A 24,196-nucleotide genomic window follows, 5' to 3' on the forward strand; every position below is an offset into this window, starting at 1 on the left:
TAGGTACACACAAAAGAATTAATTATGTAGGGCCCCACAAAAATATACATACAATTTTATTTTGCAAAGTTATTTCCCATCATGTTTTATTTATTTATTTTTTAACACTGATGTTCTAAAATTCCACTATGTTGGACATTAATCTATACATGAGTTTTGCCAGTACATGTTTTGCATGAAGAAATTAAAATGGCCGCACGTCACAGTTACAATGAGTACTTTATTGATTCCACAGCGCTGCCAGCGACTGACAGATAAATATACAGTTCTGAGTTGATCTATTTACAGCTTGCTGAGAGACAATACAAACGGTCCACTGTAGACATACATAGTGGTCTTACGTGTATAACATACTTTGGGCTGGTTTCCTTATCCAAGCATACATATGTGGTCCCCATTGAGAAATGTGGTGAGTTAGGCTGTTTCTGTGGAAGAAGCCCTATTAAGTCCTGGTTAGTTAACATGTAACATGTCAGATGGTGCAGCAGGAGGATAAACAACGTGTAATCTGTTATGTGTGTGTCTGCACGAATACAGGATCTGGTACTCGCACATTTTATTTACAATAAGTACATTTAAGCTATCAATAAAGGAGGAGGAAATGACATCTGATATTGACAGCGTTCAGTAGTGTCAGTTTCACACTAAGCAAAACTGATTTTATGCAATAGATGCTGTTACAATCTGATATTTCATCAAATTAACCTCTTTATGCTTAACTTGCGTTGCAGAATTCTTTGCTGGCATTTGCTAAATAGTGTGATTTCAATAGATGCTATTCATACTCAGTAGTATCATATTCATAAGTATCATCTTCATTAAATCTTTCTGTATACTCTTCATTTAACAGCTGTTCACACACACACACACACACACACACACACACACAAGCATGCTCACACACATCAACCGGGTTTATTCCCTCACAAGCCACAAACAGCAGCTTTGTTAACACCCACACGTCGCACCAACACGTTAAAAAACAACAAAAAACACTTCCGACCGCGTGATGGATTCACATCTTGTATTCACATCCAGGTTGTGAGTTGTTTTTTTTGTTTCAATTAGCCACGTTTGTAAATAATTTTTCAGTGCCGAGCTTTTTAAAAACTCCAAATCCGATCCGTCTCCGTAGTCTATTTACACATGGCTTCGTGAAACAAAGTGTTTTTGTTTCCCCTCCTCTCGCCACGCTGATCTGCATAGGTTAGCTTAAACAGGAGACGTTGCCCACCCCCCTTCACTTGAGGAGAGATATGTCGTCGGCAAAGTCCCCGTGTGGGTGAATACAGCGGGCGAAGCGCCACTGGCACACCATGAGACACAACGGCAGCATGAAGAGGGCGCAGATTCCCGCCATGATGTAGGCAATGGTCATGAGGGTGGACTCGTCCGTCTGAGGGATGTTGTAGCCGCAGTCCTCCAGGTCGACGCCGTGGAACGGACCCTCCACGGAGGCCGTGCGAAACTCATCGTGCACTAGGAAAGGGGAGAATGGGATCGTGGGCGTGTGAGAGACACAAAGATCACAATAACAGCAGTCCCTAAAACCCAATACGTTTTCTATGGGCCTCCATCTTTTTCCTCTTCCTCCCTTTTTTACACTGCAAAACTGACTGACTCGCTTTCTCCTCCCCCTCACCGTGGCAGGTGCTGACGGCGAAGCCGATGCGTTTCTTTTCGCGGTCGAAGACCACATAGAAGCCCTCCATGATGACGGCCCCCATCACGGTGCCAGTGCTGGACTGGGATACGGCGAACTTGTAGCAGTCCTCCTGGGCAGAGGCCACGTCCTCTACCGGCCGCAGGTATTGCTACGGGGAAGAACAAACGGATAGGAATCATGGACACTCGGTCAGACGCAGACGTCTAAAAACAAAAATTGTACATTATGAACAGAGCATGACTGTATTGATCTCTGTGAAAAGATATGTGTTTTTATATTTTCTTCTACATCCGCTATATTTCCTAAATCTTTTCCTGTGATATGAGATGTTGTGATAGTTTGTTTAATTCTATGAACCATATAACGGCTTGATATTTTTCTTATGTTACTCTGCGGCTTATTTTTCATTCTGGACTTTTTCCGGGTAGGTCACTTAGAGTATTTGTGCACCCGAGACCCCGGTAAATCATTTGTGTCTCTATAATTTCAGTGTGATTATGCCGTTGCCATTTCCAATGCTTTGCAATAAAATGCTGAAAAGATACAGTCACAGTGTCATAAGGTCCTAGACCTCAAACTCCTGCATATTAGTCAAGGCCCCTTGGAAGGCTGGTAGTGTGTAGTATTAGGGGTTAATTTCAGTTGATCTCAGATATATATTCTAGCTGCCTATACTGTATTCTGTCTGATAAGTAAGCTTGGATGAATGTCAATGGTGTTTATAGAAAAAGTGCTAACAAAGCTGCTTCCATAGTTTGTTCACCAGAGAGCATTGACTTACATCTGGCAACAGCCCCACTCAGTACATATCTTAGTCACGATCCTTTCTATAAAGTGATGGCAGTATCACCAGTAGTTCATCTTTACGTATTAAAGTACATACGTGAGGGAAGTGCGTCTTCTATACCTGGTAGTTTGCTCTTGAACCGGCTATGAGAGTTACAAAGGAAGGCAACGGAAGCACAAACACTTCTCGAGCGTTTCATTCCGCTGTCGCCGTTAAGGTCGTTGGCCTCCCGTAGATTCACAGCAGTGAACCTCGCGGTTTTAAAATCTCAATGTCAAATCGTTTCCATTCAACCACCATCAAGGCATTTCTGGGAGAGCTTTGAATGAAAAGCATTTAATTACTTTTTCCTTTATGAAAAGCTTTAGAAAATATATTCAAAAGGTAATTCTCTTTGAAATGTGTTTTTTTTCCCTTCATCCCCCATTATGGTACCTCGCCAGGCTTTCATCTACTGAGATTACATAAAAGAGAATGACTGAAGGATACAGAGGTTAATGAAAACCTGCATCTATTCAGGATTATAGGCAGTCAGTGAAATCACCTAAAACCTCAGAATTACAGAGGCTGTACGTGACTCATAGTAGTGACCTGTTATTTTAATCTAATTCAAAGCAAGTATCAAAACGTTTTTGAGGCTGAGGGGGTAACTCAGACATCTGTCTCGCGACGGGATTTAAACCGATCACCAAAATTAGATTTAATATCCACATCACCGATCCAATTTAAGCAAAACAAGTAGCTGCCGGTCATCAGGAACATCAGCCTTAAATGTGCAGTGTGTAGGGTCTGGCGCCATCTAGCGGCGAGATTACAGAGTCATCAAACTGAGATTTCTCCCCTGTGTTTGGTTTGTCCTTTCTGGGCTACTGTAGAAACATTTTCATCTGTAAAGAGGCTAGAAGTAGCTCATACTACGAAAACACGATTCTTATTTTGCCGTGATTTCGCACTAATAAAAACGTACTTCACAATATTGTATTCCACTGTACCTTTAAGTCATATTACTTCAGATACTTAATGGCGGGGTGGCTTTATGCGGCCACATACCTGCGGTAGGATGGAGATCCTGAAGGACTGGTTGTGGTTTTCACTCATCAGGTAGAGGGAGATGACTGGGAAGATGTGCCACGGCGTGGTGCCGGCCTGCCAACACACCAGCTGCTCCCCAAGCCAGAACCCAGAGGGGAACTGTTCGGTCTGAAAAACATGCGGACCCGTTACAAATCAGGAGACTGGAGCTCAGACCAACAACAGATTTTTCTGTAGGTTGTTAAATGCTATAATTGAGTATTGACTGGGGCAGTGAGAAAGGCTTAGTTTACACTCAACGTAGAGAAGCCAGCGTGCCTGAAGACGGACGACGTGATCACAGACTGACGTTTTAAGATGCAACAGGAGGTCTTAAAAATATATATTTGAGTATATATATATATATATATATATATATATATATATATATATATATATATATATATATATATTGAGGCCAAATCAAATTGTTGACAGGATATTCAATAACATATTGTGAGTTTTTATGCTTTCAATACTTGACTTAGTTCTTTACACTGCTCATATAGTGGCAATAAAGCAGTCCATGAATATGAGACATTGGGTTTACGGTTGATAACGATCCTGCTGAGGCGCTACGGTGCCGCGGGCGAGTGTAATCGAAGCTTCATGCAGATCATATTAAGGGAAACCACGGCGTCGTAAGGACTGACCGAAGAGGCGGCTTCAATAGCTTTGACTGCGGCCTGGAAGACTTTTCGAGGCAGTCGTAGGTTGGTGGTGCCGCTGTCAACGATGCTCTTATCGTAGTTGTACTGAAAGAGACAGACAAACAGTTTCTTTTAGTGTCAGTGGCTGCCCATTAAATCAGTATTTCCAAAACTATACATATGTCCGACCTCACCTCTTTACAGTCCATGTTGAGGTCCATTCCGTTCACCTCGATACGCACGATGATGACCTCATAGTACCACTCCCTGCGAATGGGAGTGTACCAGAGCTCTCCCACGTAGAGCGACGGGTCCAGTCCTCCGATGATCTAAGAGCAGAGAGAAGAATAAAAATCCAGCGCCGGCTCCAAATGTGACATTAGATGATTTGTATGTGTGATTTGTGTGTGTGTGTGTTTGTGCGTCTCACCATGCTGCCGCCAACGGTAGCGCTGCCCAGGGAGTAGTTTTGGGTGAAACCGGCTCCACACAACTGGAGGGAGAAGAGGTTGGGGACAGAAGTCTGGCGAACCAGAGAGTCAAAGAAAGGCTCCAATGTCTCGTCAGGCTGGAGGGAGAGAGGGAGAGAGAGAGAGAGAGAGAGAGAGAGAGAGAGAGAGAGAGAGAGAGAGAGAGAAAGAGAGAGAGTAGCAAAATGTGAGACATTTAGTAGTAAAGGATGTTTGAATTCTTTTAAACTGTATGCTACATCCTTCCCCAGATCTAATGTCATACTACACAGGATAAGGAATTTAGAAGGCTTAAAAAAGCTTAAAAAAGTACAGTATTTTTTATAGTTCAGTCTCTTTTAACAAGCCTGGTCCTCACAAAAATAAATGAAAAATACCTGCTTTGGCTTCACTAACACATACAGGATAAGTAATAAGAGGCAATGAATAAATGAAACAAGATCTGCCATAGAAAAGTAGCACACGGTTTAACAACCGGCTGCTTCTGGGGGACATGATGATCCATTTTAAAGGATTAATCTCCAGCAGCAGCTGGCGGCGCGAGCTACTCTCACCCGGGCAATATCAGCGTAGGCCAGTCCCAGGATTCCCTCCCAGTTGGATCCGTTGATGAAGAAGCGGTCCGACTGGGTGATCGCGGCGATGTTGGCGCGCAGTGTGGCGTTGGGGCCGTGCGGGACCGAGACCAGGTCGGTGCCCAGCTCCCCCTCCCAGCGACCCTGAGTGTAGGGAACGTACACACTCCTGCCCTGGTCGCGGTACGAGTTGGAGCTGGGGACGAATGGCCGGAAGGAAAAGGAAGCGAACAGATATATTACATCATATCAGTGTGATTGTGTGTCAAATATGAATGAGACTATTATTTGACATTCGGATGTTCGTTTTAACAATTCATTCATCACACGAGAAACCTAAACTAATGAAATCAATAAAGTATTATTGTTAACCTCTCTACTTACAGAGAACGATGGTAGTATCTGCGCAGGAAGGGATGAGCAGCTGCACCGACAGCAAAGTTACTGCTTCCTGTATCCACCAGGATGTTCAACTGAGAGAGAGAGAGAGAGAGAGAGAGAGAGAGAGAGAGAGAGAGAGAGAGGGAGAGAGATAGAGAGAGAGGGAGAGAGATAGAGAGAGAGAGAGAGAGAGAGAGAGAGAGAGAGAGCGAAGGAGAGGGAGAGGGAGAGGGAGAGAGAGAGAGAGAGAGAGAGAGAGAGAGAGAGAGAGAGAGAGAGAGAAAGAGAGAGAAAGAGACATGTATTAAATATTCTGGATGCTGCCTTTTGCAACAAACAAAAAAATCAATAGGTTTGTAAAACTGACACTTGGGTTACATTGTGAAATTGATTGCGTTCAATCTCTGAAGGGCAAATATAATCACTGCCACCTTGGATACAGACGCGGACCCTTTTTTTCATGTCTGCTATTGATCATCTTTTATTTTATTTTTTTAAATTTTAAACTGGTGACAATTCTTTGGCTGATTGTCTCTCTCACATATTTTCATTTCTGATCTCTCAGTCATTCTCAGTATCCATTCCTCTTTCCTTGTACTGTCCGGTGCTGTTTCCTGTTGCCCGAGATGTCCTTCTCCCCCACCCTGTGTCTCCACTCTACCCTTCCACTCCTCTCAGGTTGCCCACTTTCCTTTCTTTCTCTCTCCCCCACCTCCACATCCTCCTCCTCTGTCTGCATCTCTGCGTGCGAGTGTCATATTTTGCACAATCAGTCACCGAAGTCGGTCGGTTTCCGGTTCAAGTATCTTACCGACTATTCTACAACAGATCAAAGTGTACGTGGTGTTACAGAAAAGGCCCCAAACAGCTGAAGGGACCCGACAGCATCCACAGCAAGCTGTTCAATAATGGATTGGCTCTTTAAATAAACGAGGAAACGCTACTTTCTCAAGGGCTGCACTCGAAAGCCAAGAATAAATGCTGACTCTGTCTACCTCACTTTTTATGCTAACATCGAAGTCAATAACACACACACACACACACACACACACACACGCACACACACACACACACACACACGCACACACACACACACACACACACACACACACACACACACACACACACACATCTGCTGTCTGTATAGTGTAATATCGCTGACCGCTCAGGATGGATGTGTTTCTTTCACACTAGCGGCTGCATCCTGACACACTGAGACTTTTCCTGCTGTCTGTCTCTTCCTGTTGTCGCCATTAACTTGTACAATACATTTCCAGAAAGCATCCTATCTCTGGAAGTTACTGGAAACGACTAACGGTCATTTCCACAACTCAAAGTTTAAAACAAGGTCTTTTATGACTTCGGATGTTATGATCATTTGAATCAAGACCAATCACAAGCGACCGATGAATGGATATTCAATAAAAAGCTGTTTTAATCCCGATGCTGGGGCTTTTAAAGCCCTAAATACATTCAGATAATTTGATTCAGGATATCTTACGGCCCATGAAGGACCTGCAAATGGTCCATAAGTGTGTTGTTATGGATATGGGCATCCTGACTGGTCATTTTAAGGATTTCTTTTCTAAAAATAAAATGATCTGTCTGATTATCTTTAGGTCGGACGCCATGGAGCCTCACCACAGACAGTGCACTGTTATATTATATTTTGGACGCAGGTTTAAACAGGACTCGAATGTCATGCATTACCATAATTAAAATGGCATAAACATTTTTGGGGTAAGCACAGGGTGAACAGCTTCCAAGGGCCTGTTTGGATACCGCTTCCAGCATTTAATACACGTGCATGTTGGCATATCACACATTACTCCCTAAATCAGTTGCTCAAATCATAACTTTGCCAATGTTTGCTTTTATTCAGACACCATCCATAACATTGTGTTATTTAATTGATTAAATGATTGTTTCTGACTGTACATAGAGCCTCAACTATGATGCCCGGTAGCATCTCGTCTTCGCTCACTCTCATTCACTCTCTGTCCCGCCTCTTCATCTCTCTTATTCATAAATATATATTTTTTTCCCGCCCGCCTACCCGTCCATTCACCTGCTCCCCCTCTCCTTCTTCTTCTACCACCAACTCATCATCATCACTTTCTCCGTTGCCCTCTGGGTGCCAGCCTGCACACCGCAGCTGCACCCAGCTGGCACTCCTCACTCTGCAGAAATAATGGTTGCATTATCTGTCGGTGCCATTCAGGCCTTTCTCTCACATCACACACGCGTGCACACACACACACACACACACACACACACACACAGGCCCATCTGTCGTTGAAAGGCCGTACTTGAACAGTATTTGAAGTACCGTCAACTTATTTAAATTTCCAAATGTAATTGTAGAAATCTTTGAAAGTTTGAGAATATATGAATATATATATATATATATATATATTTATATAGAAATATATATATATATATATATATATATATATATATATATATAAATATATATAAACACGCACACACACAAGTAAAAGAAAAGGACATGGGCTGCACTGTTAAAGTGTTTTACTATGCATCTCATTGATATCACATCACATTCAGATGCATAGTAGCTTCTCTAACGTAGGCCGTAGTATAATAATGATGATGTATTGTGCTTTAAAATTATTTAAGTATGCCTTTTATTTCCATTATTGTTTTTAACTTGTCTAATCGTCAACAGAGAGTGACATCTAAATAAAAAGACACACATAGACACATAAGATTGGGGTAAAACTGAAATAAATGTAATATGTTATGGCTTTAAAGCTAAAACACCTTCACTTTGACACATTTTAATCAACAAAGAGCACTGAATTTAATAAGTTATTTTGTAAACCACAGAGGGTAAAGTGTAGCTGCTGGTTTTGTAATGCAACATCCCTGTCAATACAGATTAAACTCAACTGAAAGAGAATCATAACATTAGGCTAGACATGTTTTCTTCTTCTTCTTCTTCTTCTTTGGTGTCCACGTAAGAGTGTTTTGACAACAATAGCACTGTGACGTAAATAAATCCATTACCTTCTGCGCAGGGTTGCCCACGGCCATCTCCACGTAGTATCCCTGACCGGACTTTCCACGCAGGTTATCGATCATGTCCACGAAGGTGATGCTGCGCGCCGCCGCCGCTGCCGCTCCTCTCCGCCTGCGCGAAGCGTGCCGCTTTCCCGCGTTGCCGCTCTCGCGGTTCGCGTTGGCGGCAGGTGGCAGCGGCGTTGGCTGCTCGGCGCGAGCGCCTTGCCGCAGTGGCACGCGGATGGCTAGAGGCAGGCCCGAGGCGTCCGGACCGGACTGACAGTTGCTGAGCAGACACAGCGTCGCCCAAACCAGCAGACCCGGCAAAGTCAACGCCTCCATGATGAAATATCGGCGGCGTTGTGTGTTTTTTTTGGGTAAACTACGTTTATTTATTTATTTTTACTTCACGACGCTCCGTTCAGTTTGACATCGAGGACACCGGAGAGGACACAAGGTGGCGAGGATGCTAAAACGACGGGTAAAACCATGATGGCAGTTGCAAATACGAGGAGGTCAACTGTGTTCTTTCCCCCCACTTCCGGTTAAATTAGGATTAAAATTAATTAATTTGAGACCAGCGTCGCGGAGCAACAAATAAAAAAGCCCCCTTTGAAGTGACGGTGAAACGGTCGTAACGGTCTCTCCCTCCGCGCTCAGTTTCGCCCCGTTGTCGGTTTTCCTCCGCACGTCCTCATGTCAAACGACCGTATCCGTCGTCGGAAGGGCAGGCTGGCCGCCGAGGAGACACCGTAATCCGCATCCTTCCCCGACCCGTTCATTCAGTTCTCCGCCTTCCAGTCTTTCACCTTCTCCTCCTCCTCCTCCATCCACCCCGCTGCATCCTTCGGAGCTGCGGGAGCTGAGCGAGCATCGCAACCGTCAAGTTGAACACGGAAACCGCGCGACTTCCTGTTACGGGTTTTCAAAATAAGACCACAGCGAGAGGGTTATAGCAGCACGAACTAATCTGTTAAATGGATATTTGACGTATTATCTTATGGAAGTCCGTTTCCGAAACAAAAAACAACAACAACAAAGTCATAATTATGAGATAATAAAGTCGAAATGATGAGATAGATACTTTATTACGTCATAATTCTCCCATATCTCACTATTATTTAATCATCACATAATTTTGACTTTATTATCTCATAATTATGCCTTTTTTTGTGTGCATTCTTTAAATAAATGTCTTCCATTATTAATTGTATTGTTGTTATTTTTATCGTCATTAATAATATTCTTATAATAATTGTGTTTTTTATGTATGTATTTTATTTTTACCGATTCAAAAGTACATTTTGGTTCATGTTGAACGATACGTTAGTTCGTCTTTTATTTTGAAGGCAAACTTGCGACTCTTGTCTCTTCTTTAGGAAATAACCCGGATCTGCGGATCTCAAGCGTCTCTATTCCCATGTGACATGTTGCGTTTGGATGCATCGCTACCTACTCCACATCATTTGTGTTTTCCCAAACCGTTCTTCATGTCTGAATTAAGGAAAGATCTGATACCAAGATTTCAAAATGGCATTTTATTATCTCAGATAACAGACGGATGCATTGCAGTTGCACACATGTTATAACAAGAAACGACTACGTGATTTATATTGACAGTGTGTTTGCTGTTCCCAGCTGTGAGTTTGTGGCATCACTGTATTGTTGCCATAGTAGTATTTATGCTATAATAGCATATCATTGCTGTGTTGTTATATAACCTACATTATTATTATTTTTAATAGAACACTTGTATCATGCATAGTATCCCTATACATACATTTTGTGATGAGACCACACATTATATACATTCATTATCAAACCCATAATAAAGTTGCACGGAAGCAGTAGGTCAAATATCATTTTCAAAGTTAATTTGCTTCTTTTTCTTCCCTATGACAGACCGCCTCTCTCCTCGGATGATCCTGGACAGTCCCAGTAGGACGGAACGGGGAGGAAGGAAGCCAGTGCTGACACGCCGTCCCCATCTTTAACCTCCATGGTGAGTCCCACAGAGTCTTTACAGTGGTGGAACAGTCCACACTGTTCCATCAGCAACAGAGCCGGGTCCTCCTCTCCTGCGGATGCGAGAGAAAACAGTTACTTTACTGGTTGTGGATGAAAATGTGTTATTATATAAATATAAGAGTGGAAACTAGAGTGAAACACCAGCCCGGTTAGCTATGTGGAGAGTCACCCAACACACTGACATACAGAGAGATACTCACTGCTTGTACAGCTTCTCTGCTCTCCAGGTTTGTTAGAGAGCAGCTCAGCTCTGCCCTCTGGTGGACACCACACTGCCAGTGGTCCAGAATAACCCACCCTGCACACATTGACACACACAGAAACTGTATACTGATATGCATATAGTGATATAGTCACATATCTATACATATATCTATACATATATCATGTCCCTCGTATTTTTACCCTATGGCCAACATCCTAACTCCGTTGAAAACAAAGGTCAAAGATTAGCTATCGTGGAGACTCCTGCATTATCACAATGTACCAGCTGATAACGACGATACAGATACACTATGATCTCGTTGACTGGCCTTTTCTAGAGATAGTGTTTCACATGTGTTTGTCAATCAGGCCAACTGCGTTCAGACATAACTGAAGGACACTCACCGGTTCTGGGGGTCCGTCGTCCTGAAGCCTTTTGCAAATGGGTTGCTTGCAATTTTTAGCTGGGTGATCTGGGAGATGAGATAAAAAAAATCAAGGAAATGAGTTAACCTTTTGGAAACCCTGCGCGAAAATCCCCCCGCGTCCATTTTAAGTCCCAGCATGCTCCATTCGGATAATCTTTTGGCATAAAATACATGATTTTTTCCATTTTTGAACCAAACAACACAGTTTTTTGACTGAAATTCCTTCGTAACAGGCCAAGGCTTTTGTATTATTGTGATTTTTGTTGCAGATTCTGATTCTTTAGGTTTGTTTGGGGTTCCTATGACAACTCAAACACAGTGAAAAAGAGGTCTAGAGACAAAATTGGTTCCACAGTTTTCACCGGGTTAATGCACAATAATAATACATTTTCAAAACACTGAAGTCTGCTGATCCACCTACCCGGTGGTTCTGATAGGCGGTGACGGCCATGAAGCGCGTCTCGGGGAAGGAAAAAGAGCAGAAGTTCCTGTATGCGTTCAAGTGGCTGTTGGCAGTTGGATCCACGTACACCACGTGGAAGCGCGGCTGATAGCGATGCATGGAGTTCAATATCATCTGGAGCACAAGAAGCCAGTCAAATAAGACACATTTCTACATGTTTTTGCAATGTGCAATGTGTTATATCGATGACCAAAGAGCAAAACATCCTAACAAAAATTCTGTTTTTTTTTAGAAAACCTCCCAAAAACTTGTTTATTTTTGCAGAATGCTCTTTGTTAAAGATACCCAATACATCATACAAAATACACAAAGTGCAGTTAGTAAAAAAAGTATAGGAGTCGTTGACTGACATGTCCGTTGTCATCCAGCAGGTTGTTGGTGAGCTTGAGCGTGTCGAAGGAGACGGTCTGCTTCATCCACTGGGCTCCACAGGCAGGTGAGTCTGGGTGGAAATGCATCCTGCTCGGGGCGACGACATCCGCTCGCCCCGTCACCAACCAGGATGAGCTGTGGAAAGCATATCTGACACGCGCACACACAAAATAGGCCAGATGAGACTTACAGTTACTTAGGTCTTAAATCAATTGTATACATTTACATGTATACATTTACACGAGTGTCTCACCTGTATCGTTTGTCGTCCACGATGAGAAAGTCCATGAGCAGGACGTATTCAGCGGTCGGATCCATCCCGGAGATTTGCACCTGGAACGTTGGAAACATCCTCCTGCGGTTCGTTAAAACACTTAAAATGAACACCATGTAGTGAGACGCACCCAAAAGAGGGTAGAGAAGAGGGGCGGGGCAACAAGCGTCATTGTCGTCGTTTACCTTCCGGCTTTGGTGACGATCATCTCCGTGCCCAGCTGGTCAAACTGCTGCCAGAGTGCATGCATCTCCAGCTGAACTCTGACCCCGCCGACTTGGTGGGCTTTGGCGCCCGGCGGTGACCCGCCGTCTGCACAGCAGGGCAGAGATAGCTCACAGCTGTGGGGAAGACGAGGACCTGAGGAGAAGGGAGACTGAGTGAGGTGAACCTGTGTTCAACATCAGATCATTTTCCAGCATAAAAAGCAACACTTACCGTCCATAATTTGAACCGTTTATGAGATAAATAATGGGTTTTCGTTCAGCCGTGTGGTCCCTTTCTTTTGATTTCTCTATTCACTGCCGTCCGTTCTGACGAGCAACCCCAGTCACGCCATCGAAACCAGCAGAAAACCATCAATTAATAACTATATATCGAGGCGATAAAAGATTTTCCTCCCAGTCCAGTGCCAGGTGCTGTGGTCGACGTGCATCCGAGTGTTAGGAGTGGCTGTTTGTGTCCGGCAACATGCTGGTTTTATAAACCACGAGACCCTCACTGGGGACCTCATGCCTGCCTCATCCATTACAATACATCACAGCTGCACGCGCATGCATGCACGTGGCCCCTAGATTTGTGGATACACAAACACACGCACGGACGCACACACAACCTCTTTCGGAGCATCTCGAGATCCCTGCTCGCTTTTGCCATTGTTCCATATCGCCTGAAGCCCTAACTGGAGCTCATCTTGACCGACCAGGAGGACGCGAATAACATCCCAATCAAGCCCAGGGTCACTGAGTGTGGACGGACGAAGACAGCAAACTGCTTTTATTATTCATAGCCTACTTTCTCGGGGCAGAGTTTCAACACCATACTAATTAGAGAGGTTATTCCCTAAAACTGAAGGTGATATTTCTGGTTTGGATTAATTGCAACGTCCTAGCACCCTTATGAGATGCACAATAGCGACAATTTGATTCATGATCTTGATGAATTAAAGTTGTCGGAGCAGAAATGCAAGTCGCAAAGGTTTAGTGACCGTGGTTGTAGCGTGTGTGTGTGTGTGTGTGTGTGTGTGTGTGTGTGTGTGCGTAGCCTCATGTGGCTCCATGATGGGACAGTGTCGAAGGGTTCCAGCCTGAGGGATCCAAAGCAGAAAAGCGGGCTTTCCCCCTTAATAAACAGGACTTAAAGATTGTCAATAGGCCAATTCGCATCCCACAATCAGCTCATTAATCACAGCTTTCAGGACCACAGGCGCACAAAAAAAATATGTCATACGTCATTGGATGTCTCTCTTAAGTACAACTGATTGTATTAATATTGTTATTGTTAAGGGTCCTCGTGATCAATGATGACCCCTCAGAAGACTGTCTGTGTGATATGTATGACCTCAGAGGTCATACAACACTTCAATCGAAGCTGCGCTGATAAATTCCTGAGAGGGTCATTTTTGGATATTATACGTGTAATATTATCATTCAGGATATTAATCCATTTCTGCATCTCACTACAGCATTTAATTTACTAAACTGCACTGCAATGTTTAGTCTACGTTTTGCTTTTTGACTGTTTTTAATCTTTTATTTAATGTTCTCAATTGTTTTTAAATCTCCTGTTCGTCTGCGTTATGTTTATGGTTTTATGTGAAGCACTTTGAATTGCCTTGTTGTTGAAATGTGCTCTTCAAATAAACCTCCCTTGCCTTATATAGTTTCACAGTTTCGCTAAAGTTATCTGTACTCTCATGTCGGCTGAATTGCAGTGCGTCAAAAACACTCCGCTTCATTGCAGGCAGGTCACTGAGGGAAGGTTCAAGTCAAGAGTCAGAGAGCGAGGTAGTTTGTATAAACAAGTCATTTGTTTATTGAGCTGTATTTCGTCAAAGCACAGATTTCATCAGACAAGCATCAGTACACAAAGCTTCAGGGCACGTGGTGGTGGTTCACATACACTTCCTACACAAAACGTAAGCAGTTGGCCATGTTGTGCCAAGAGTAAAGCTTGTGTGTGTGTGTGTGCGCCGAGTTTCATGTGTGTCTGTTGCTTGCGTGTGCTTAAGCGCGCGCGCCAAAAAAAAAAACAAGCAAGGTGTTTGCATCGGAGAGAGTGTGAGACAGAGAGAGCAAGAGTCCTGCCGTTTGATCGCGGACGAGCACAACGAGTCAGGCACCGGCTTCCTTTCTTTTTTGGGGGAGTTGGTCTGGCTGCGCGTTGTGAGGACAGAAGGAACGGAGAGAGAAAGGTGGAATGGGTCTAGGGCTGATAGTCAGCTGAGGTTAGTTACAGAACACGAGCAAAAAAAAACTTTACTGTTTGCTAATGCTATTGGCGACGAGCTCGAAGATGGAGGTGAGCTTCAGCTTGATGTCCTCGGCCAAAGGCTGAATCTTCTCCTTCAGGGCGGCGAGGTCATCGGCGCTGACACCCTGGGCCTGGTCGTAGGCCTGCTTCATCTGGTCCTTGTATTCCTCGACGTAGGGGCTGACCATCGTCTTCAGCTGCTCCAGGTGCTCGGAGAGCTTGGCGCGCACGGCATCCACGATGGGCATCAGGGCGGTCTTGGTCTCCTCCACGTTGGTGGCCACCTTGCTGCGCAGATCCTCCACGATGGGCTCCATCTTGATCCTCAGGGCCTCCATGTCAGCTGCGTGCTTGGCGGAGTACTCGGTGATGAGGGGATCGAGGGTCTTGCGGTACTCTTCGATGTGCCTGTCGACGACCTCCTTCAGGGCGACGCGCTTGGGCTCGAGCTGGGCCTTCAGGTTGTCGATGTCGGTCATGACGGTGGTACGGAATTCGGCGGTGGCGTCGGCGATGGTGGAGACGACGCTGTCGGTGACGGGAGAAACGACGCCCTGCAGAGTCTTGATCTGGGTGTACATGTCCTCGATGCGCTGGGACAGGCGCATCCTGGGAGGGGACGGAGACGGAGGGGGAAGGAAGACCATTTTAGCCCGAGTTAAACGAGGGTATATTTGAGTAAATGGTGAAAAGAAAGCGACCAAGAGAGATAGGCAGGTGGAGCATCACATTGGTCTTACTTGAGCTCCTTGTACTCGGTGTCATCGAGCTGGTCGAGAGCTTTGTTGGCACTGTCCTTCACCTGAGTCAGGTACACATCCATAGCGGCCCGGGCATGGGCCAGCTGGGATGGTGCATCAGCCTGCAGGGAAGCGGCATTAGAGCCTGAGGAGGGAAAGGGAAGAGGTGGGAATGAGAGACGAGCGGATAGAGAGTGGACACTTCCAACGTAAAATAGAAAACACACTGATGTTCTGGCAGGTTGTGTAAGAAACAGTACTCACCGACAGCCAGGAAAAGAGCGAGAGCGAGAGCAACGAATTTCATGATGGTGGTCTAGAGAGGAGGGGGGGGGAAAGCGGCAAAACACGTCAAACTCACGGTATGACAGCTAAAGGCGTTTGAATGAATAAAAAAAATCAAACTAAGAAAATCACAATTTAAAATGTGGAAATCGTTCCAATCCAGTGAGTCGCTTCAGACAGACGGGCGACCGATGAGCAGGTTTAGAAGTACACACAAGTTTAACTCGCCGTTAAAGCTACACACTCATCCCTGAAGTGGTCCACATGAGTTCATACTCAACATATGGCTGCTAATTAAAATAACCTGTAATCTGTGTGGATTAGGGATGGCTCGGAATGCCAAGAGACAGCTCAAGCCGATTAGCTCTGGGCTGCTAAGTAATGTTCCTCCTGGCTTTGCAGTTAAAACACAGCTAAGGAATTACCAAGAGGATCTCCCTGAGCTCAGAGACAATCTTAAGACTCTTAAATTTAGGGAGCTCTTCGACTTCTGAAGACGTGGGACAACGGCTAAAATATCACCACGGGCTCAACGGCACGGTCCCAAAGTTAAACTCGATCAAAGTTTTTACAGATTGCAGAGAGCTCTGTCTGGCAGATGCAACAAACAAACCAAAAAAAAAGTTAGTTCTTCTGGTCTGACTATCCAGACCAGAAGCACCCAAGTCCCCAAGAAGAGCTGCAGCTGTTGCTTGTCTTACCTGGTGGAGTTCGTGATGAGACTGACAAACTCCAGCCAGAGCAGACTTTTTATAGCGCTTGGGTCTGGGATGAGTCCACGTAGGGAGGAGGAGCAGGGGTGGAAGTGTGAGGGTTGTGTGTCTCCGTGGAAGTGGACCTCACCCCCCCTGCCAGCTCCCTCCGCAGGGGGACTGGGTTGAGAGTTCAATGGTCACCAGCTGGGAGGAGATCACTCCGCACCCATGCAGACACACACACAGACACATACACACACACACACACACACACACACACATACACACACACACACACACACACACACACACACACACACACACACAGTCACAGATTTGCTTTACAATATCAGTGTCCTAAATGCAGTGTAAGTTTTAACCAGCGTTTCTTAGCAAGAGCCTAACAACCATTAATTCACAACATTCTTTTGGGGCAACAGGATATTTTATTGGTGATACTTTTTCGATAGCTTTAAGTTTGTTGTGTCGAAGGCATTAGAGGCTGATATAAAAAAACTTGGGGAGAAAGACAGAGACGTAAAGACGGTAAAATTAGGAAAAGTAGTGTGAATATGCTAAAGCTGGGAGGTTGTGAAAAGACATAGAGTAGCGAGACGAGGAGCAGGAAGAAGATTAATGGAAATAATTGGAATAAAATGGCAAGTAAATAGGCTCCATTTAAAAAAAAAAGGTTCACATTCCCCCTATATAGCTCAAGTAAAGGTATCCTACAGGGGTCTGTATTGGATCCTCTTTTATTATCCAAATTATTTTGCAGCAAACACTTAGGTGGACTGTGTCTCCCACTGGTTTTCCTGCATACCATTTGTGAAAGAGAGCGTACGACCAGAAAGTCCCACTATTGACAGTCGCGGCGCTGCCAAGAGAAAGCAAACAAGAGCAAACAGAAGACTGAACACACTTGTTGCCATCAACTCTCTAAAAATTGATGGCATTTGATTGGTGGCCCCTGAAATTCTCGCAGTCCCCACACAACACCACAGAAGAATAATATTCAACCCAAGGAAAGTGTTTCCAGGCAGACATATCTTAGTTTTCGGATAGCAGCGCTTAGTGTGTGTGCTTGTGTGTTGTGTGTGTCCGTGTGCGATGATTAATAGGTCAAAGAGTGGATTGTGTACCATGCTGTTGTTTGTTGTCCTATCACTAGTGGACTTTGTCACCATGGCTTTGTGTAATTTGAAGAACAGGAATGGTCATAGTATTAAACGTTCTCTCTAAATATAAACATACATGTGTGTATCGTCATGGGTACTGTAAGGTTTTTCGATCACACGACCATTTCCCTCAAAAGCTTCACGCCTATTTTTATGTGACATTTCCAAAAGAGGACATTTTAAAGAGAATTTTTTATTTGTTTTTGCCCTTATTGGAACAAAGATGGATGCAAAGTGAGTTCAATAACTTCACGTCAGAAAGGGTTGCAGAATGTATACATTTACACGCACAATTGTGCATTAATGTGCCGTCAAAGTTGTTCCGCACAAGCATCTCTGTGTGCTCACAGGCCAGTCTAATCGTGCAGGGTTATTAGGTGCAAGGTTAATCATTGTCATCAGTGGTCAGTAGCATTTAAATGTGACCAAGAGACTGGCCTGTGTTTCTTGCATAATACGGTGCAGAAGAAACAGTAGCCTATGTCAGAGGCTCTCAACCGTTTTTCAGTGATGTACCCCTCCCCCCGGCCTCTGTAATCAATGCACTTTTCTCTGGACGCTGTCTTTCTCAATACTTGCACTGAGTTACTGAAACATGTCCAGTTCATCTCTTGTGCAACATGCAAGATGCAACAGCACTGATTCAAAATCCTACACATGTATTATTGACATTCAAGACAATTAACACTGAAAGAGTTTTAGGACTTAAGTCTCAGTTTTCCATTTCAAAAACAAGTTCCACAAAAAAGGGAATTGAACACAAGAAAAATATCAAGGTGCCATAACGGAGTTGAACTACAGAAATGGGTGGAAAGGATTTTGGAGGAAAAAGGATCACTACAAAGCCAACAATGCTTTTGATCTTAAAATATCAGAATATCCAGAACATGGTGCCAAATAGTCATCAGTAGCATTTGCATAATACCATACAGCATGCTGGAAGAAGGCTATTGTTTGTAGTTCAGGCTCACTATGTTCCCCGCACTATCATAAAGTACACCTAACTGGTGGATCAAAGTAGTCCACATGTGGTCGTGTCGGGACTCTTCATGTCCTGCAGGTCTGTTTTGTCAGATTTCATTCCATTTCTTTTGAAAAAAAAGTATTTTTCAGGAGTTTAAACCACGAAGGAATGGTGTAGTTTCCCCTTTATGATGAACCTTCTACGTTTTTGAGGGAATCCTGAAAAAACAATTAACATGAAAGAAAGACATTTTAGTTTTAGGAAAGACAAAGACAAAACCAAAAGTCAACCAACAACCACTTTATGGCTACAGAGAGGCTAATGCATGTCCAGCGAAAAATATAACAGAGCAAAACATAGACTATGGCGTGTGTTGTACAGCATATCATCTGAAATATCAAATTTCACCTAAAATTGGAAGACTTTTAAACATTGTGATCATGTAAATGGTCGTATGGACGGAGCTTTAAACATGAATGATGGTGATTAATGTACTGCATGTGTTGCATTGGTTTGATTTCATTGCATTTGTGTTGTGTAAACAGTTCCTCCTTGTCGCTTGAAAAAAAAAAAAATCCCATTTGACCCTCCTTCGTCCTCCCTTCATACCATTTGCTTTTGTTATTTATCATTTGACACCGTGGCGTCTATCTCGACCCTCACCCCCTGACTGCAAACTCATTCACTTTACATTTTTATGGACAACTTGACGTGGCCGTGAAGACAGAGGGGTGATAAGGCCGTCGCCTACGCGAGACACATCAATGCGTGCTGCTGTTATCAGCTCGAGCCATTTGTCTTGACATCAATTGCAAATGCAGCAGACAAAAATGTGACAAAGGGAAGCTTTGAAGTTGACATCCAACCGAAGAGTGCTTTAACAGACAAGTGAGGACATCCATGGTTTTGAACCGTTAGTGAGCTGCGTTTTTCACTAGTTTCTGACTTTTTTTAAATGAATCTAAACGATCGACAATGAAAAATCATCCCGGGACAGTGAAAGGCTGAACAGATCTCAATACTGCTCAGAGCTGCTGACCAGCACTGAATCAGAAGAATTACTCTTATCTGGAACAGCAACCTTTGAGACTGCTTGCATTGCACCACTTCGATTCTGCATCCACGCCGAGTAATCTATCCAGATTACCGCTGTCGTAATTGTTATCGATGCAAACTGAGGAACACCTGGCAAGATCATTGCTAAGGTCGCATGATTCCTGATACTCGAGGCTACAGTTAGGGGCAAAAGTGAACAAGAAAAAAAATCTGTTTACGGTGGGTAATCTTTAAAAAAATAAGGGTTTAACTGACAAATATTCATGGCCGAATCATAAAGGCTCCATTACATAAAGCCAACTGATTTCTTGCCCCAACGCTTGTGTTTGGACAAATTGATGCTCCACTAAGAAAAGTAACGTCTTCGTTGACGGTCAACGACCAGTTTTAAGGTGACCATCAAACAGCCGGGACAGATGTGCGGTAATAATGGCCTGGAGCTGATAAATATTTAATCAGAAAATCCAGCATTTGATCAGGCCCTGGCTGAGGTTCAGAGGTCACGTCATTGTTCCAGCTGCCTCCGTGATGGAGCACTGCTCTCGAGCCAGCAGGGGAGGTTATCTCAGCTGTGAGCAACAGAGCGCAGCTCCGTCTCTGCCTCTCTCGTTTCCTTCAGCCTGCTCTCCCCCCCAAGTCTGCTTCACGGTTTTGCAATGTCACATCTGCTGAGGTCGCTTCTGCTTTTTAATACAGATATTTGGACCGAAGCCCCGGTCGCACAGAGTCACTGTAGGTTGCATCGCCCTGCGGGTTGTGCGGCTTGACTGAACTTGGATAACCTAAATCATTAGCGGGGGAAAAATTGAGGTGAAATACAAGTCTCCGAGGAACATTGTTTCGGGGGATTTACAATAATCCACAAACTGTTAAACATACTCTTAGAAATGCCAGCTAACACTCAGGTAGTCGGAAGATTAATGAGGACACACATGTTGTGTGTGTTGTGTGTGTCCAAACTGTTAAACATACTCTTAGAAATGCCAGCTAACACTCAGGTAGTCGGAAGATTAATGAGGACACACATGTTGTTGCCGTGACCGGCGATAGGGGACATTATCTCCTCCTTTTTTACGAGCCGCTGTAACCATGTGCTGCTCTTAGGACAAGATAATGGAGTGTCATTAAAGTGCACAGTTAAGAGATGTCAGGGCCTGCCCAGCGTTCTGGAAACATGTGCTTCGGTGAAGCACTGCACTTGTGAAAGATGATGCGGTCAGCAAATTAGTCTCTACACGATTAGAAGCATGAACACACAAGTGTAAGTCTTTATTACAGGTGACTGTACACACTGCTCATGTCACCTGAAGATGGACACAGCCATAAAAGTGTTTTATACAGGTGAACGGGACTGGAACTGCACTTGATATTACATTTTAAGTGCATGATTCCTGAGATAAAATGTGTACTTTTTTTTTTTTTTTTTTGCTTTTACAATTCAAATTCTGAATATATTAGTTCGATTTGGGAGTATTTTAATTTGATTGGGAATTATTTGACTCCACTACTGCTTTTATACAGTGGCTTAACAAGGTATTGACCCATCCGTTAGTGATGAACACATCAGGCTCGACACACCGCAACAATCTACCACCAACAGCCCCCCCAGTCTACTCAAACAAAGAGAGAACAAGTTGACTGAGAGTGAAAATACACTCTGTAATCTCAGAGTCTGTAGAATATGTTGTTTGTTGCGTAGGTGTTGTGTTTCAAGGCTTGTTTGTAATGCGAAAGCTACCATTGCCCAAGATGTAGAGGCCATTCACCCCGTTACTAACCAAACCGCCCACACTTTAGACAAACACGGGATGGTGAAGAAAAGTAATTTTACCTGAACACATCCATGTCAAGGATTCTGGCTTTTAATAGCAGTTAACTGTTTAATGAATATGTGCTCTATTGGATTTGTATTACCTTTAGTATCTGATATAAAAAGGAACATGTCTAATAAGCAATAAACTAATATGTTGTGCACCATATTAAGCCAGAGAGCTAGAACCATTTACTCCATTCAGTCCAGCTTCTACATGACGGAGAGGACTAAAGACTTCCTGCCAAGTGAACCCAGTCACATAGCATTCATTTCCCCCTCGTCCGCCACCGTGTGGTTGAAACCTCGGGTCAAGAGAGAGCACAGAAGTCAACATAAAATAGTGTTGTGAGTTTGAGGCTTTAATCCTGCTCTGCACACACATTGCCAGATACAGTTTTATTAAGAAAGACAGTAAACTTGTTCAGATTTTCCCTGTTAACAACGAGTTGCATGAGAAGGGTGACAACAATCTGAGCCGAGGTCACACCCTCAGAGAAGAGACAAAGACGTCATTTAGCCACGCGGCGTTAATGCAGCCCCCAGCTGTGAAAGAGAGGCTTTTGGGACAGCACGGGCCATTTGCTACACAGCAGGGGTCCTTTACCTAAAGACACATGCAGAAGACATCACCGTCTCCCTTTTGTGAGCACACACTCCCTCCCACAAAGCGGTTTTAACAGATGAAAAAAGAGTAGATTCTGAATTGCACGTCACAATAAGACATTGTCGTGTTAAAGTGTGCCTGTATGTGTACATTTAAAAAAATAACTGTCTCCTCCATAAAGTTAAGAGTTCCTCCACTAAGCTCTGGTGTTTTGCGGTGAGGAATGAACAAAACAAATGGATTTGGTTTCCACAGAAGAGAAAAAAATCTGTGTGAGGGAGAGATTTACAACAGGATCAGCTGCTGCGTGCAGAACGCTGACCTAAAGAAAGACATGATGGAAAAAAGAAGATAGGGAATATTTAAGTTATTTATCAAACTAAGCCAATGATAATAACTGCATCACATAAACATATTTTCCTTCCCAAGTAGATTTCACACACCTGCCTATTGTCAAGGCGCTACTTCAGTCCTAAACCACAAAAAAGGAAGAAAAATGAGTGAGGGAAGGATGTATACAGTGGTAGTATCATGTCTAAGGATTACTGTAAACCTGGTCCTGTGTATCTGAAACCCCTCTTACGGTTTTCTCAATCCATAAACCCACACTTGATGCCCATGAGGAAAGTTAAAACAAATGAAAAGTGGTATCCCAGTAGGTCATAGTGATTGATGCTTTCATGTACAGTACAAAAATATACAACATTTAACAACTGTGTATACAGTACTTTGCTTTTTATGCCAACTGTAAGGCAAATATAAAGACTAAAGATTTCCGCAAATGCATTAGTAAATTATACTTCTCTATTTTGTATATTAGTAAACGAAATCAGTCAGTCAAAATGTCTCTCTAGTCCTGCTGAATAAATACGGTTAGGTGATATTTTCTCGCCAGGGAGTCGACTTTACGAGGACACCTGAACGCCTCACGTAGCTCAGCCAATCAGAGCCCCGACTCCATCGTCAACAGGAAGCGGCGTAAGCGTCCTTGGAGATGATGCTATCGCCGTAAATTCCGCATCTTTCTCCTTCATTGCGTACACAATGTCTCTGTTAACCAACTGACAACTAATCGATAACCCCACAGAGGCCAATGAAGGAAACGATTAAAGTTTAAAGGTAAAGCACTTATCACCAATTAGCTGTTACTAGCTACTTAGCTCAGCCGGCTAAGTAGCTTGATTGGCGCCCAGTTAGCTTTCATGCTTAATTAGCTTAGCGCGTTCCCAATCCCAGCTGTCACGCGCACATTACTGTTAAACGCTACTTGCTACTATTCCACGTGGATATTGTGTGGTTTTGACGAAATGTGGATGTGTCTTCAACGTTCATCACAGTTTTAAGAGATGTGTCAACAGCCCCCCTTCCTTTGTGCAAGTCTAAGCTAGCTTCAAGAAGTCAGTGTGTTTATATTAACTGAGCACAATAGCAAAGTAAAACCATCCTCGTGTAGTCGCCTGCTGTATTGTATAGTATACAAACGCATATATATATATATATATATATATATATATATATATATATATATATATATATATATATATATACACACACACACACACACACACACACACACACACACACACACACACACACACACACACACACACACAGAATATCTTCCTTTCTCGTGCCATTCAACTCGTTGTGTATTCCTCTACAGTAACCATGACTGCAGCTGCTCTCATGGGGGACCAGCTGATCCTTGAGGAGGACTATGATGAGAGCTATTCACCCTCTGAACCAGGTACACAGTGGGGACGGTTATGAGAACCTGGGCGTGCCTACATTTAAGGATAAGACTGACTCACAGGATCACACCACAGTTCATATTTACGAGCACCCCATTGGTGGCAGATGTGAGATCCTCAGCCTGATTGGTTGACACGGATATGTGGATTGTTGAAGATGGATGATACTTCCTGGAAAACCTGCAGCGTTTATGTAGTTGTATTTACATTATTTACTTATAACCACAGTCTTCCAGTTAATATTC

At 43.7% G+C, this 24,196-nt stretch overlaps 4 protein-coding genes across 10 annotated transcripts in view; 1 reads left to right on the forward strand and 3 right to left on the reverse strand.

The window, feature by feature from the left end:
- Positions 1-200: 200 nt before the first annotated feature.
- bace1 (beta-secretase 1) lies at positions 201-9,515 on the reverse strand. The gene is made up of 9 exons (XM_068585520.1): positions 8,631-9,515; positions 5,604-5,692; positions 5,199-5,415; positions 4,605-4,742; positions 4,369-4,503; positions 4,178-4,279; positions 3,504-3,653; positions 1,643-1,814; positions 201-1,479 (listed from the first exon to the last, which is right to left on the reverse strand). Exons 1-9 carry the CDS (start codon positions 8,964-8,966, stop codon positions 1,241-1,243), a joined length of 1,578 nt encoding a protein of 525 aa, XP_068441621.1. The 5' UTR covers positions 8,967-9,515; the 3' UTR covers positions 201-1,240.
- The window catches only part of LOC137790921 (centrosomal protein of 164 kDa-like), a 28,853-nt gene continuing 13,329 nt past the window's right edge, over positions 8,673-24,196 (forward strand). Inside the window, exons 1-4 of one of the 7 annotated variants that reach the window (XM_068585518.1) lie at positions 8,673-9,105; positions 10,527-10,626; positions 12,116-12,183; positions 23,864-23,947. In XM_068585518.1, coding sequence (XP_068441619.1) covers positions 23,869-23,947 — 79 coding nt within the window. In that variant the 5' untranslated portion in view covers positions 8,673-9,105; positions 10,527-10,626; positions 12,116-12,183; positions 23,864-23,868. Of the gene's footprint in view, positions 9,106-10,206; positions 10,265-10,526; positions 10,627-12,115; positions 12,184-23,168; positions 23,320-23,863; positions 23,948-24,196 lie in introns of those variants that run through there. The other 6 variants (XM_068585513.1, XM_068585516.1, XM_068585514.1 and 3 more) reach the window with 6 other exon arrangements.
- Positions 10,468-12,838, reverse strand: LOC137791140 (T-box transcription factor TBX1). The gene is made up of 8 exons (XM_068585864.1): positions 12,832-12,838; positions 12,579-12,753; positions 12,373-12,474; positions 12,098-12,269; positions 11,706-11,861; positions 11,262-11,329; positions 10,853-10,950; positions 10,468-10,702 (listed from the first exon to the last, which is right to left on the reverse strand). The coding sequence occupies exons 1-8, from the start codon at positions 12,836-12,838 to the stop codon at positions 10,518-10,520; spliced, it is 963 nt and encodes a 320-aa protein (XP_068441965.1). The 3' UTR covers positions 10,468-10,517.
- Positions 14,401-16,621, reverse strand: LOC137790924 (apolipoprotein A-I-like). Its single transcript, XM_068585521.1, has 4 exons — positions 16,592-16,621; positions 15,870-15,921; positions 15,606-15,750; positions 14,401-15,474 (listed from the first exon to the last, which is right to left on the reverse strand). Exons 2-4 carry the CDS (start codon positions 15,910-15,912, stop codon positions 14,871-14,873), a joined length of 792 nt encoding a protein of 263 aa, XP_068441622.1. The 5' UTR covers positions 15,913-15,921; positions 16,592-16,621; the 3' UTR covers positions 14,401-14,870.

The sequence above is a fragment of the Clinocottus analis genome, unplaced genomic scaffold (genome assembly GCF_023055335.1).
Source record: "Clinocottus analis isolate CAN_PGR_092001 unplaced genomic scaffold, fCliAna1.0.p SCAF_2, whole genome shotgun sequence".
Taxonomy (NCBI): domain Eukaryota; kingdom Metazoa; phylum Chordata; class Actinopteri; order Perciformes; family Cottidae; genus Clinocottus; species Clinocottus analis.

Bases quoted from the DNA above. Each gene is read 5' to 3' on its own strand.
- bace1 (XM_068585520.1), bottom strand. From the start codon at position 8,966: ATGGAGGCGTTGACTTTGCCGGGTCTGCTGGTTTGGGCGACGCTGTGT. The intron at 5,693-8,630 runs GTAATGGATTTA...TCTCTCTCTCAG, and splicing joins TGGGCAACCCTGCGCAGAAG to TTGAACATCCTGGTGGATAC. The intron at 4,743-5,198 runs GTGAGAGTAGCT...CTCTCCCTCCAG, and splicing joins CCTACGCTGATATTGCCCGG to CCTGACGAGACATTGGAGCC.
- LOC137791140 (XM_068585864.1), bottom strand. The intron at 11,862-12,097 runs GTCAGTCAACGA...CTTGTGCTCCAG, and splicing joins TGCTGGATGACAACGGACAT to ATGATATTGAACTCCATGCA. The intron at 10,951-11,261 runs GTGAGTGTCCTT...CAATGTGTGCAG, and splicing joins ACGACGGACCCCCAGAACCG to GGTGGGTTATTCTGGACCAC.
- LOC137790924 (XM_068585521.1), bottom strand. From the start codon at position 15,912: ATGAAATTCGTTGCTCTCGCTCTCGCTCTTTTCCTGGCTGTCG. The intron at 15,751-15,869 runs GTGAGTACTGTT...TTCCCTCCTCAG, and splicing joins CGCTCTTTTCCTGGCTGTCG to GCTCTAATGCCGCTTCCCTG. The intron at 15,475-15,605 runs GTAAGACCAATG...GTCCCCTCCCAG, and splicing joins ACCGAGTACAAGGAGCTCAA to GATGCGCCTGTCCCAGCGCA.